Below are 13,403 nucleotides of genomic sequence, written 5' to 3' on the forward strand. Positions count from 1 at the left end.
CTCTAATGAAAATAGCCTGAAGTCCCTCAGCCTTTCCTTGTAAGACCATGCCTCCATACCAGGCAACATCCTAGTAAATCTCCTCTGAACCCATTTCAAAGCTTCCACATCCTTCCTATAATGTGGTGAGCAGAACTGTAAGCAATACTTCTAATGTAGCCGCACCCACATGATGCCTAAATATTTAATTTCTCTTCCCTTTGAGTTTTGCACAAGATTTTGCAGCAGCTTTTGTAATGTTACAGTGCGACAGCATTTTCAGTTTGGTTGAGTTGTATTTGAACAATGATATATCATCATGTTTTTTATTTCCTTTCTTACAATTACCCTGACATTCATAATCCTTGTGTTTTTCTAGGATTCTGTAATGTTAAATGGTTTTGGTACAGTGGTAAATGCATTAGGTAAGCGAGTGAAGCCCTATTTACCCCAGATTTGTGGTACAGTATTGTGGCGTCTAAACAACAAATCAGCCAAAGTGCGACAGCAAGCTGCAGATCTCATCTCTCGAATTGCAGTTGTCATGAAGACATGTCAAGAGGTATGTACATTGACCAGTGCAATATTTGATTTACCTGGCCACACCAATGATTTTTGTTTCAGGTATGTTTTCACTGTTTGCAGGCAAATCATGTGAATTGATATTTGGTCTCTTGTAGGAAAAACTAATGGGCCACTTGGGTGTTGTACTATATGAATACCTTGGCGAAGAGTACCCTGAGGTTCTGGGTAGCATCCTGGGAGCACTTAAAGCTATTGTAAATGTTATAGGTATGTCTATTGAGCTACTACATTATTACATGTAATGGTAAATATTATTTAGGGAGGGATAAAACTCTTTGGATTGGTAAAATACATTGTACTTTTTTCCTGAAGATATATAAAACAAAAAAATATTTTTCCTCAATTGTTGATATACAGGTATGCATAAGATGACACCGCCTATAAAGGATCTACTTCCACGCCTTACTCCAATCCTAAAGAATAGGCATGAGAAGGTTCAGGAGAATTGTATTGACCTGGTTGGGCGAATTGCTGATCGGTAATTTGCATTATGTCACCATTTCTAAATAATGGGAAACTGCATTGTGATATTTAGTCTTGTCGAGAAATAGTTCCAGGGCCAAATTATACCTTTTTATTTCTATTTAAATTTGATTCAAGTATGAGCATGCCAGAATACGAGAGTGCATTTATATCCAAGTATCTTGGAAATAATTTAGAGGTAAATCCAACAAGTTAATGCCAGGTTTCTTTTGAAAAGTTTAAATGTATAGAACTGGTTGAGATTGTAACTTTTTTTTTGTACTGGTCAGAAATTGTATAATTACTTCTAAACATCTGTGGGTCTTTTCTTCAGAGGTGCAGAGTATGTATCTGCTCGTGAATGGATGAGGATCTGCTTTGAACTATTAGAACTTTTGAAAGCACACAAAAAAGCCATCAGAAGAGCAACAGTAAACACTTTTGGCTACATTGCAAAAGCTATTGGGTAAGTCATATTTTACATTTGTTGAAGCAATAAAGTAAAGCACAAGTATCTGCTCAGCCTTTCTGTGTTCTCTGCAACAGTGCAATTTCATCTGCTTCAGTTCAGTTCAGATCCAACTGTAAAAGCTGAAATGGGTGATACAAGACTATTATGCACTTGCATTTGTTGAGCCAGTCTCTCTCAGTATAAAAGTCTTTAGCTTTCCTTTTTTCCTTATGTAACATTATTCTGTATTGTACGATCAGGCTGATGCTGATGTTTGAAGGAAAATGCTTGATTTCTGTAACAATGTTCACAAATGCTGGACACACTTCTGATTTTGTTTGGCCAATTATAAAAAGAAGAGGGTAGCTAGGGAAAGGATAGGCCCACTCAAGGACAAAGGAGGAAGTTTGTGTGGAACTGGAGGAAGTGGGTGAGGTCCTCAGCAAGTACTTTGCTTTGGCATTCAGAAAGGAGAAGGACATGGTGGGTTGTGAGCCTCGGGAGGGGGTATGTTGATATTCTACAGCATGTCAAGATAAAACCAAGGCAGTGTTTTGGTGTTTTGAAAAGTATAAGTTAGACATGTCATAGGAAGGATCGAAAGAGAGGCTGGAGTGGAAAGGGAGTGCTTGAGTTTTTGGTTAGGGAAAATGTGGCTATACTTAGGAAAGATATGCCTTGGAGATTGTCCAGTGAAGTTATATGGGTGGAACTTAAAAATAAACAAGGGATGATCACCATGTTGGGATTGTATTATAGGCCCTACAGTGGTCAGTGGGAAAGTGAGAAGCCAAATGTAAGAAGATCTCCGATATCTGTAACAAAAACAGGGTCGTAATGGTTGGGAATTTTAACTTTCAAAGTATAGATTTGGACTGTCGTAATGTTAAGGGTTTGGATGGATAGAAATTTGTTAAGTGTGTACAAGAAAACTTTCTTATTCAATAGGTGGATATGCCTACTCGAGAAGCAAACTCCTCCTCCAGTAGGCATAGCCACCTGTTGAATAATAAAGTTTGGAGGATGAGGGGCTTTTGCCCAAAACAACATCGATTCCCCTGCTCCTCAGATGCTGCCTGACCTACTGTGCTTTTCCAGCACCACACTGTTGACTCTAATTTCCAGTATGTTCAGTCCTCACTTTAGCCAAGGAGCAAACTTGACCTGTTGAGAAATAAGGCAGGGCAATTGACTGAGGTGTCAGTGGGGGAACATTTTGGGGCAAGTGATTATAATTGCATTCGTTTTAAAATAGCTGTGGAAAGGGATAGAACTGATCAAAAAGTTGAAGTTCTAAATTGTGGTAAGGCCAGTTTTCACCATTTCAGATAGGACCTTTCTAAAGTTGATTGTGGGAGGCTTTTTGCAGATAAAGGGACAGTTGGCAAGTGGGAGGCCTTTAAGAATGAGATAATGAGTTCAGAGACAGTATGTTCCTGTTGGGGTAAAGGGCAAGGCTCGTAGGTGTAGGGAATTCTGGATGACTAGAGAAATTAAGGTTTAGTCAAGAATAAGAAGGAGACATATGTCACGTATAGACAGCTGGGAACAAGTGAATCCCTAGAAGAGTATAAGAGCAATCGGAGTATACTCAAGGAAATTCAGGAGGGTAAAAAGGGAGTGTGAGATCGTTTTGGCAAATAGGGTTGAGGAGAATCCAAAGCAGTTCTGTAAATGTATTCAGGGCAAAAGAATAATTACAAAGAGAAAAGCAAGATCAACAAGGCCATTATCGTGTGGAATTACAGGAGATGGGTGAGATACTAAACAAGTATTTTGCGTCAGTATTTGCAGTAGGGTAGGAAGCGTGGAAACTTTGTGGGGTAAAAAAAGTGATATCCTGAGAAGTGTCTCTATTACAGAAGAGGTAGTGCTCGAGGTCTTAACATGCGGAAGGATAGATAAATCCCCAGGACCTGATCAGTGTTTCGCTGAACATTTGAGGGATGTGATTGCTTCCATTGCTGACATATTTGCATCAACAATAGCCACAGGTGAGGTGCCAGAAGACTGGATGTTGGCTAATGTGCTGCCGTTATTTTAAGAAAGGCTGTAAAGAAAAGCCAGAGAACTATAAATCAGTGAGCCTTATGTCAGTGGTGGTTAAATTGCCAGAGGGGATCCTGAGGGATGGGATTTCCATGTACTTAGAAAGGCAAGGACTGATTTAGAGATAACCATTGTGCTTTGTGCGTTGGAAATCCATGTCTCACTAACTTAATTGAGCTTTTTGAAGAGATGACAAAGAAGATTAATGAAGGCAGAGCTGTAGATGTTGTCTATATGTTCGACAAGGTTATGCATGGTAGATTTCTTAGCAAGATTAGATCACATGGGATCCGGGGGAGCAAGCCAACTGGATACAAAATTGGCTTGATGGTAGGAGACAGAGGGTGGTCGTGGAGGGATGCTTTTTGGACTGGAGGCCTATGACCAGCAACCTGCCACAACGATCAATGCTGGGTCCACTGCTTTTCGTCATAAATAAATGATTTGGATGTGAATAAAGGAGGCACGGTTAGCAAGTTTGCAAATGACACTAAAATGGGTGGTGTAGTGGTCAGCGAAGCGTATAAATAGGACTTTGGATAAGATGGGTCAGTGAAATAAGGCATGGCAAATGGAGTTTAATTTAGACAAATGTGAGCTGCTGCATTTTGGTAAGGCAAATGAGGGACTTATTTAGTAAATGATAGGGCCCTGGGGAGTGTTGCCAAACAAAGAGATCCAGGGTGTAGGTACGTAATTCCTTGGAAATGGAGTCGCAGGTAGACAGTTGGTTAAGAAGGCTTTTGGCATGCTTGCCTTCATTGATGGTAACATTGAGAATAGGAGTTGGGATGAATTGTTTTGGCTGTACAAGACATTGATGATGGCACTTTTGGAATAATGCGTATAATTCTAGTTGCCCTTCTAAAGGTAGGATGTTATTAAACTTGAGAGGGTGCAGAAAAGATTTACAAACTGCTGGTAGAACAGGAGGGTTTGAGCTGTAGGCAAAGGCTGAATCAATTGCAGCTTTTCTCACTGGGGCATCGGAGGCTTAGGGCTGACCTTACAGACATTTATAAAATCATAAGGGGCATGAATAGGGTGAATAGCCAAGGTATTTTTCTGAGGGTATAGGAGTCCAAAACTAGAGGACATTGCTTTAAGGTGAGAGGGGAAAGATATAATGGGGATCTACGGGGCAACTTTTTCAGAGGGTGGTGCGTGCTTGGAATGAGCTACCAGAGGAAGTGATGGAGGTGAGTACTGTTACAATATTTAAAAGGCATCTAGGTGGGTATGAATAGGATGGGTTTAGAGGGATGTAGGCCAAATGCTGGCAAATGGAACTAGGTCAGAATGGGATGTCTGGTCCATGTGGATGAGTTTGGCCAAATGGTCTGTTTCTGTGCTGTATCACTAAGTCCCTAGGACTTGATGGGCTTTATTGCAGGGTGCAATGAGATGTAGGTGAGGAAATGACTGGGGTCTTGTATAAAACCTTTGCATCCTCTTTGGTCAAAAAAGATCCCAGAGGACAGAAGAATAGCCAACATTGTTCCTTTGGTTAAGAATGGCAACTTGGATAATCCAGGAAACTACAGGTCGGTGAGCCTTACATCAGTGGTATGGAAATAATTGGAAAAGACTCGTTTAGGATTTACTGACATTCCAAAAAAATATGGACTTATTAGTGATAGGCGGCGTTGGTTTGTATGGGGAAGATCATGTCTTTCAAATGTGATTGACTTTTTTGAGGAAGTAATAGAGGTGATTGAGGATAAGGCAATAGTTGTCTGTATGGACTTCACCAAGGCTTTTGACAAGATCCATCACTGCAGGCTGGTTTTAAAAAAAAGGGCAAGTCACATGGGGTCAGCAGTGAACGGGTAAGATGGATATAGAACTGGCCTAGTTGTAAAAGACTGAAAGTAGAGGTGGAAGGGTGTTTTTCTGACTGAAGGTCTGTGACCAGTGGTGTTCCATAAGGGTCAATACTGGGACTACTGTTGTTTGTAATTTAGAGGAGATGTAGGTAGCCTGATTGGTAAGTTTGCGGATGGCAGAAAGATTGAGGGAGCTATGGGCAATGAGTAGAATTGCCAGAGGATGCAGCAGGATATATGTAGGCTGGAGACTTGGACGGAAAAATGGCAGATAAAATTTAATCTGGACAATTGGGAGGTGATGCATTTTGGAAGATCTAATGCAGGAGGGAAGTTTACAGAAAATGGCAACACCCTTAGTAACATCAATATACGAAGGGATCGAGGCATATGATATACAGTTCCCTGAAAGTGACAGCACGTGAATAAGGTGTTCAAGAATGTACATGACATGCTTGCCTTCAGTCAGAGCATAGCATATTAAAATTGCCAAGTCATGCAACTGTATAGAACATTTGGAATATTGTGTACAACTCTTGCTGCCACACTGCCAGAAGGATGTTGAGGCTTTGGAGTGGGTACGGAAACAGTTTACCAGGATGTTGCCTGGTTTGGAGGGTATGAGCCATGAAGAGGAATTAGACAAGCATGGTTTGTTTTCACTTGAACGTCAAACAATGAGGGGTGATCTGATAAAAGTTTCCAGAACTATGAGGTACAGATAGTTGGAATCTTTTTCCCAGGGTAGAAATGTGGTATACTGGGGGTTGGGGTGGGGATGGGGGGCATAAGTTTAAGGCAAAAGGGAAAAAATTTAAAGGAGATGAGAGGCATGTTTTTACACAGGGTGGTAAGTGCCTGGAATGTGCAGCCACTGGAGATGGATACAATAGCAATGTTTAAGAGGCATCCTGACAGATATATGCATAGTCAGGGATTAAAGGGTTATGGACCACGTAGCGGCAAAAGGCTTTTAGTTTAGAAAGCCAACATGTGTCTGCACAGTCTTGGTGGGCCACAGGACCTGTTACTGTCCTGTACTTTTCTTTGTTTAAGTGGGATCGCTCACCTTGCTGTTTACCTTTCTTTCAGTCCCCATGATGTACTGGCCACACTGTTAAATAATCTGAAGGTTCAAGAGCGCCAGAACAGAGTCTGTACCACAGTAGCTATTGCCATTGTGGCAGAAACATGTTCGCCATTCACAGTGTTACCTGCCTTGATGAATGAGTACAGAGTTCCTGAACTGAATGTCCAGAATGGAGTGCTTAAATCTCTTTCGTTTCTATTTGAGTACATTGGAGAAATGGGAAAGGATTACATTTATGCGGTTACTCCATTGCTCGAAGATGCTTTAATGGACAGGTGAGTTTAGTTTTGAATGTTGGCAATTACAGATGTTGAAGTTCTCCATGATCGTTATACATGCATATAGAACAAACTGTCGAATTCCACATAAAGGCTTACTTTTGTGTTTGTGTTCCTTAATGTAATACAGATCTCACAATCAACTGAAATGCAAAATGTCTAAAAATAATTTTATTAAAATTAGTTACTAAAAACCATTCTTTATAATACATGGTCAATGTAATGCTGATATTGGGTCCAAGAAATATAACTGTTCGAGCTAGGCCACATTACGATTGAACTACTATTTGGCAGCACGGTGGCTCAGTGGTTAGCACTACTGTCTCACAGCACCAGGATCCCAGGTTTGGTCCCATCCTTGGGTGATTGACTGTGTGGAGTTTGCACATTCTCCCCATGTTTCCTCTGGGTGCTCTGGTTTCATCCCACGGTCCAAACATGTGCAGATCAGGTGAATTGGTCATGCTAAATTGCCCATAGTGTTAGGTGCATTAGTCGGAGGGAAATGGGTCTGGGTGGGTTACTCTTTGGAGGGTCGTGTAGACTTGTTGGGCCGAAGGGCCTGTTTCCACACTGTAGGGAATCTAATCTAATCTAAGGCTGGGAATCCCACATGTTACCTAGACCTCTGGAGACCTAGCTGCTGGAAAGGTTGAGTACTTTCATAGAGTGAAATGAAGTGAGGGAGGAGAATACATTTAGGGGTAAGTGATGGGGGAAGGCTGAACACGATTAGGAATGAGAAGAAACTGTCAGGACTTAGTGAGATTGAGTGAAGGAAGATGCTGAATGGTTGGAAATCAGGGATGATGTGCAAATGGTGAGAGGTAGGTTGGACATTGCTAGGGGAGTACAGGAAGAGAGGCTGAACCATGTCACTGAAAAAGGTAGTGTTGGTAAGAGTGGCGATCTCCCTACTCCATTTGCCACCGGCATCCCTACTTCCTGGAGCTCGCATTAAAGGGCTCACGAATAAAATGGCAAAAGAGCAAAATTAATCTCCATCTCCATCTCCATCTGACATTTCCTCAGCAGCTCAGACGGGAAGACCCCTTATTTAGAGACAAGGAGCTCCTTCATGTTCGTAATAAATTCACCCCGTATTGATGAGCATGATTTCAGACTTTTGCTGTAACTAGTATTCTGGGATAATATTTTGAAGGAATTTTCTTCCTTATTGCCTTTCTCCTGAGGTGAAGTAGAATCCCAGAATATCATTTCAAAGAGGGTAGTAGCATTCTGATATTTTAGGCAAATGTCCATCTCAGCCATCTCAGTCCATCTCAGTTCGGCTATTCAGTGATGGCGACAGTAGAGTCTGGATCATATGACTGTACTGTCATTATCTTAAAATTTAAAAATGCATGCAAATCTACTGAGAGTAGGTGCAGTGCTGTACAAAGGATTGTTTACCAATTCTACCCATTGTAGCCTCCCACAGAGAGTTCTGATTTGAACTACAACAGCAGCTCCGAAAGGAGAGGCAATATAGGGAGGAGCAGTACTGTTGTATCTTCATTCGTGAGTGTGATAATTAGCTCATCTCATTTCTTTAAAGCTGAGATGGGTAAATAGAATGGTAGAGAAATGAGGCTTCCAATATTCTGTAATTTTATGTTTACTGCCTGAACCTCTGATGTCCTTTGGAACCAAACGTCAATGCATTGGCACACTGGTCAGCATGGTTTAGAGTGAATGCTGGGGGTGACTCCAGTAAAATAAGGCATAACTGAAAAGTTTCCACTGAGAAAGTTTCCTTTCTGTGCTAAGATAACCAACTCTGGTACTATTAAGGAACCAGAATTGACAAAAGTTTAAACAGCATTCATGTTTCTTTCTTTGACTTGGGCAATAAATGGTCATCTTGCCAGTTTACATCCTCAGAATTCATTTTCAAAAATAGTTAACATCTCCTTTGGCAATGCAATCTCAATTTTATATTATCCATCATAATTCATATTTGTTTTTTGTCGATCCTTGCAATGCTATGCTGATTGTGTTTCAGACTTTCATCTTTATGTTCCACTTCTGTTTTTGATCCATATGTTGCTGTTTAGTGACATCAACCAACAAGGGGAGAATTTTTAAAAAGGCACATCTATCTCTAAATGTTTTACCTCTACTATCCTTGATGATATGATAGTTACTGTACTTGTCAGGCTGTCTTCCTGTGGATGGACCAGTATTTCTTGACTTTGGGAAAATTACTGATGTCCTTTTTGGCCTTTGTCATACCCATTCAGCGTTCTGCACAACCCTGAGCCCCATCTGCAGCCCATTAAAAAGAATGTTATTATACCTCTGAAACATCATCCATCTCTGCTGCAGCTGAAATTTTGCAGGCTCAAAAGGTCCCAACTTGCTAAAGTCCAGTTCATGCAGAGTTTCACCACATGCATTCTAGTCTATTCATAGATTGGCTAGATTTATTGACTTCCATTGGTTTCCATCCTTCAGCCAATCTCCCTGCCCAAATTTGTACTACTAAATTAACATTACTAACTGAGACAGTGAAGAAAATTTACAAAATTTTAATTAATGAAATTGACTAATTGAATAATTTTGTTAATTCTGTTTTTTTTCCACTCCCCATGAAGTTCATGGGAAGCAGAGATTTCTTACAAGTGTAAATCACTGTTTTAGCAGAAGGTGTTTGAACAGTATCTTAGATTGTGAAGCATGAACTTTAAATAGTTTTGTTATAATATGCATAGCCAGGGAAAAAAAGCACATACATTCTTCGCAATTATCAATTAATACTTATTTATTCTGTTGTAGAGATTTGGTTCACAGACAGACAGCAAGTGCGGTTGTGCAGCATATGTCGCTGGGAGTATATGGATTTGGCTGTGAAGATGCACTGAATCACTTGTTAAATTATGTATGGCCCAATGTTTTTGAGACATCGCCACATGTTATTCAGGCAGTCATGGGAGCATTGGAGGGTTTAAGGGTCGCATTAGGTCCTTGTAGAATGTTACAGTATTGTTTACAGGTAAGTTCAACAATGCTTTTAATTTTGTACCTGAATTAAATTTCTGCATGAAAATGCTGGTAGGCTATTATTTTCTCATTATCTTGATGTTGAAAGACTGCAAGATTGTCCCCAGAGTTTTGAAGGTGCCATTTTGTGGCCAAGGTGCCAGGAATTTCCCTCACTTTCTGGGAAAGTACCTAGCTTCCTAGTTGTCGCAATGCTAAGGTTTACAGTTGATCTTCGATACAAACCTATATCCCATATTTTGGAGGAGCACTACAAATCCTGCCTTAAAATTATGTTTTGAAATTAGTGTTACAATAAATCAGAAAGCATGTATAAAAGAATTCTAGGTTAAATACCCTGATTTTTCACCATTTGATAGTGTCTTCCTTGGGCAAGCAAAGTTATTTTCAAGACTCTCCATGTCTGCCAGGATCTGTGAGACTGAAACAGAATTAATGTTTTAAGTATGATGTAACTGCTTAGCATAGTTCCGATGAAGAATCCCATTGAACTCAAAATTTACTCAGCTCCTCTCTGCACAGATGTTACCATACCTCTTAAGTTTCTCCAGCACTCTGTCTCTATTTCAAGTATCTAACATTTGCATTATTTTGCTTTTATTGTTAAATGTTTACTTTTTCTGGGCAAGTATTGTTTAAACTGTGGAGAGGAACACCTTTTTTCTCCTTTTATACTAATAATCCATTTACTCTTCTTGGAACTGCAGATCTTTTAGCAAACAATCCACAGTTGGTCCCAGCTCCCTATGGATTCCTGTAAACCAGCTTCACTGAGTAGTGACTTTGAGCATCTCTAGGTGCTTTTCCCAGTTTCCAGAGAGTTTCTTCAATCCACTGCCAGAAGCAAAATAAAGATGATTGTTCTTCCCACTAGTCATGTCAAAATAAATCTGGAATCTGTGGAAGGCCGTAGGATAGGTTTCTTCAACTGGTGATTGTCTCCCTTCCACATTCAACTGTGATAGCTCATAAAGCTGAGCAGTCTTTTCTCTGCTGACCACACAGAAATATGGTTGTCTGTGATATTGATTTGTGGGGAAGCCTACAACCTGATCTCAAACATGGCTTGCTCTTTTCTGACAACATGTAATATGTAACCTTGCATCCATGTAGAAATGCTGGCTAGCTACTATTGATCCCAATTTCCTTTCATCTTGGAAATAAATGGGCTGTTTACTAGTCACCTGATATCAGCAATTTTCTAGGATTTTGGGAGACTCTTGGTAAAGCAAGATACTTTTGCTATTAGTTTCAAGCTACCTTTATAGCTTCCTTCTCATTTAAAAAATCTAAGCCTTCCTTTGACCTCTAACGATCAAGCCACGCAAACTTAATATTGGATAGACTTCAGGACAGATGAGGCAGCATCCAACGAGCAGCGAAATCGACGTTTCGGGCCCGAAATGTCGATTTCGCTGCTCGTTGGATGCTGCCTGAACTGCTGTGCTCTTCCAGCACCACTAATCCAGTATTTGCTTTCCAGCATCTGCAGTCATTGTTTTTACTACCTTCAGGACAGATGATGTGACACCCTTCAGTCATGCAAAATTTAAAGCTCTAGTCCCAGAGTGTTATAATCTTAAAAAAACTCATAATTATATCAATTGTAATCAAAGTTTGTATTTAACATGTTTTCCTCGGACTGACCTCCCTATTAGTCCATCATACATGTTTATAACTTTGTTTTATTCTCTGTTAATAGGGCTTGTTCCATCCAGCTAGGAAAGTACGTGATGTATACTGGAAAATCTACAACTCCATCTACATTGGTTCGCAGGATGCCCTAATTGCACATTATCCAAGGATCTTCAATGATGAAAAAAATACACATGTCCGCTATGAACTTGATTACATCTTATAAAATGGACTTAAATCTGTGCATTGTCTTTGTTGTCTGCTATTTTCCTGCATTGATATTGCCCAATCTTATGCCGTGCTTCGGATGTGACGTGATAAGAGTTTGAAATACAAACATTATCCTCTTGTTGGAGCAGATTGTAAAGTAGTAAGTGAATAAATAGGGCTAGTAGCACAATTTTATTTTAAATAGGACTTGTAGACCATAAATCCTGTATCATTACTTGTTCTTGATGTTAAATAACTAAATCTTATAGTGACCAACAGGATGATGAATACTGAATTTACAATTCATTTAAATTTGTCTTTATTGAGATTTAGGTTTCATTCCTTGTGTTAAAGGGTTGTTTCTAACAAAAAAATAAACAAAAAGTCTGATTCCAGTTTATATTTCTCAAGTTCTTTTGGGTTTTTTTAAGTAAGTTTTAAATTGACTAGTTTTCAAGTAAGGATCATGTTGTCTTCATTTAATTTTTGTATGCCGGTTTAATTTCCCCACTTCCTTTGCATGACCAAGTGTATCTTTTCTACTTTTGCTAAAATACAATGGTTCACTTTGCACAACTTTTTCTACAGTTTGTGACAAAGATCTTCAGAACTAACTTGTGAAAAGATATGTAAGATAATGAGTTGTGCATGAACTACCTTATTCAAAACAAACGAGAGATCCCTACTCCTTAGCAAATTGTCTGCAATCAAATCAACAGTCTGAAAATCACAAGTGAACAAATTGAGTTTTGAAATTGTGCCCTTGCAAGCTTTAAAATGGCTATTTATTTCACTGGAACATTTCTGACCCCCATTATGCCGTCTTTGGTGAACATTAAGGAGACTTGCACTGTGGTTCCTGGCCCATGGAGCTAAGTTAGTTAGTTAAAATGTGCTTGATTACCAACTATTGAAAAGCTCCAGAAAGGCTAAAAATGCATTTGTTATATTTTGGACCAGGCATTTTAGGATTATCTTCTCTGGATTTCTCAGCTTCTTAACAATGACATTTGTATTGGCTAATTCCTCCAGGTTTGTGGAGATAAATTCAATAAGTTCTGCTTCATATCATTAAATCTTTCCAACTAATGTTGTAAATACTTTATATTCTCTATTGTGTAATATTTATAAATCCTTTGGTTACAGCTAGTTGCATAAAGCAAATTCAATATGAACTTCAGAATTAATGTTAAGATCCCACTCTGGCATGTTAAAATTTGACAATTTGTGAATCCAACCAACATGATGAACTCGTCACTCGTTAATTATGTGGTCAGGTTCACTTATGATATCTTAATCCACAACTAGCAAGCTTGTACCTTTGCTTTCATTTGAAGAATTTAGTGTAGGTAAACATGGTGTTTTAATAAATATATCTCTCTGTTATGATGCCTCCTGTTTTTTTTATTGGAATAAATATTGTAGTTTTTTTTGAGTATGTGGGATACTTTTTAAAATTATCAATAAGGATTTTATGCATTTTTACTTCCTTGTCACAACTTCTGCAATTCTAGGTGTGCATAACTACTTGCTCTCTGTTTTCTCTGAATTTGTAAATTAGGAGTAGGCATTCAGTCCTTCAAGCCTATGTGAAATTTCTGATCATTGACTGATCACTCATTCAGATTGGCATAAAAATAAAAAGTTGCTTGAGAAGACAATGGGGGTCAGCACAATGGAAGTCAAGCTAAATTATACTTTCAACCATTAATAAGAATTCTCCTTTTACTTGTCTTCACACATTTGGTTGGAATATTAAAGCCAATTTTAACATTTTGCCACTCTAATGAAATCTGACGTAGTAAAGATGGTTGAGTATATGGTGCATTTCCCTA

General features: G+C 39.2%; 1 protein-coding gene across 2 annotated transcripts in view; it reads left to right on the forward strand.

Moving 5' to 3' along the window:
- The window catches only part of sf3b1 (splicing factor 3b, subunit 1), a 59,652-nt gene extending 46,698 nt beyond the window's left edge, over nt 1-12,954 (forward strand). For both annotated transcript variants that reach the window (XM_072578936.1, XM_072578937.1), the window contains 7 exons: nt 359-541; nt 660-771; nt 922-1,042; nt 1,361-1,492; nt 6,445-6,717; nt 9,499-9,715; nt 11,426-12,954. In XM_072578936.1, coding sequence (XP_072435037.1) covers nt 359-541; nt 660-771; nt 922-1,042; nt 1,361-1,492; nt 6,445-6,717; nt 9,499-9,715; nt 11,426-11,584 — 1,197 coding nt within the window. In that variant the 3' untranslated portion in view covers nt 11,585-12,954. The remainder of the gene's footprint in view (nt 1-358; nt 542-659; nt 772-921; nt 1,043-1,360; nt 1,493-6,444; nt 6,718-9,498; nt 9,716-11,425) is intronic.
- The last annotated feature ends 449 nt before the right edge of the window (nt 12,955-13,403 follow it).

Source organism: Chiloscyllium punctatum, chromosome 10, assembly GCF_047496795.1.
Source record: "Chiloscyllium punctatum isolate Juve2018m chromosome 10, sChiPun1.3, whole genome shotgun sequence".
In the NCBI taxonomy this organism is placed as follows: domain Eukaryota; kingdom Metazoa; phylum Chordata; class Chondrichthyes; order Orectolobiformes; family Hemiscylliidae; genus Chiloscyllium; species Chiloscyllium punctatum.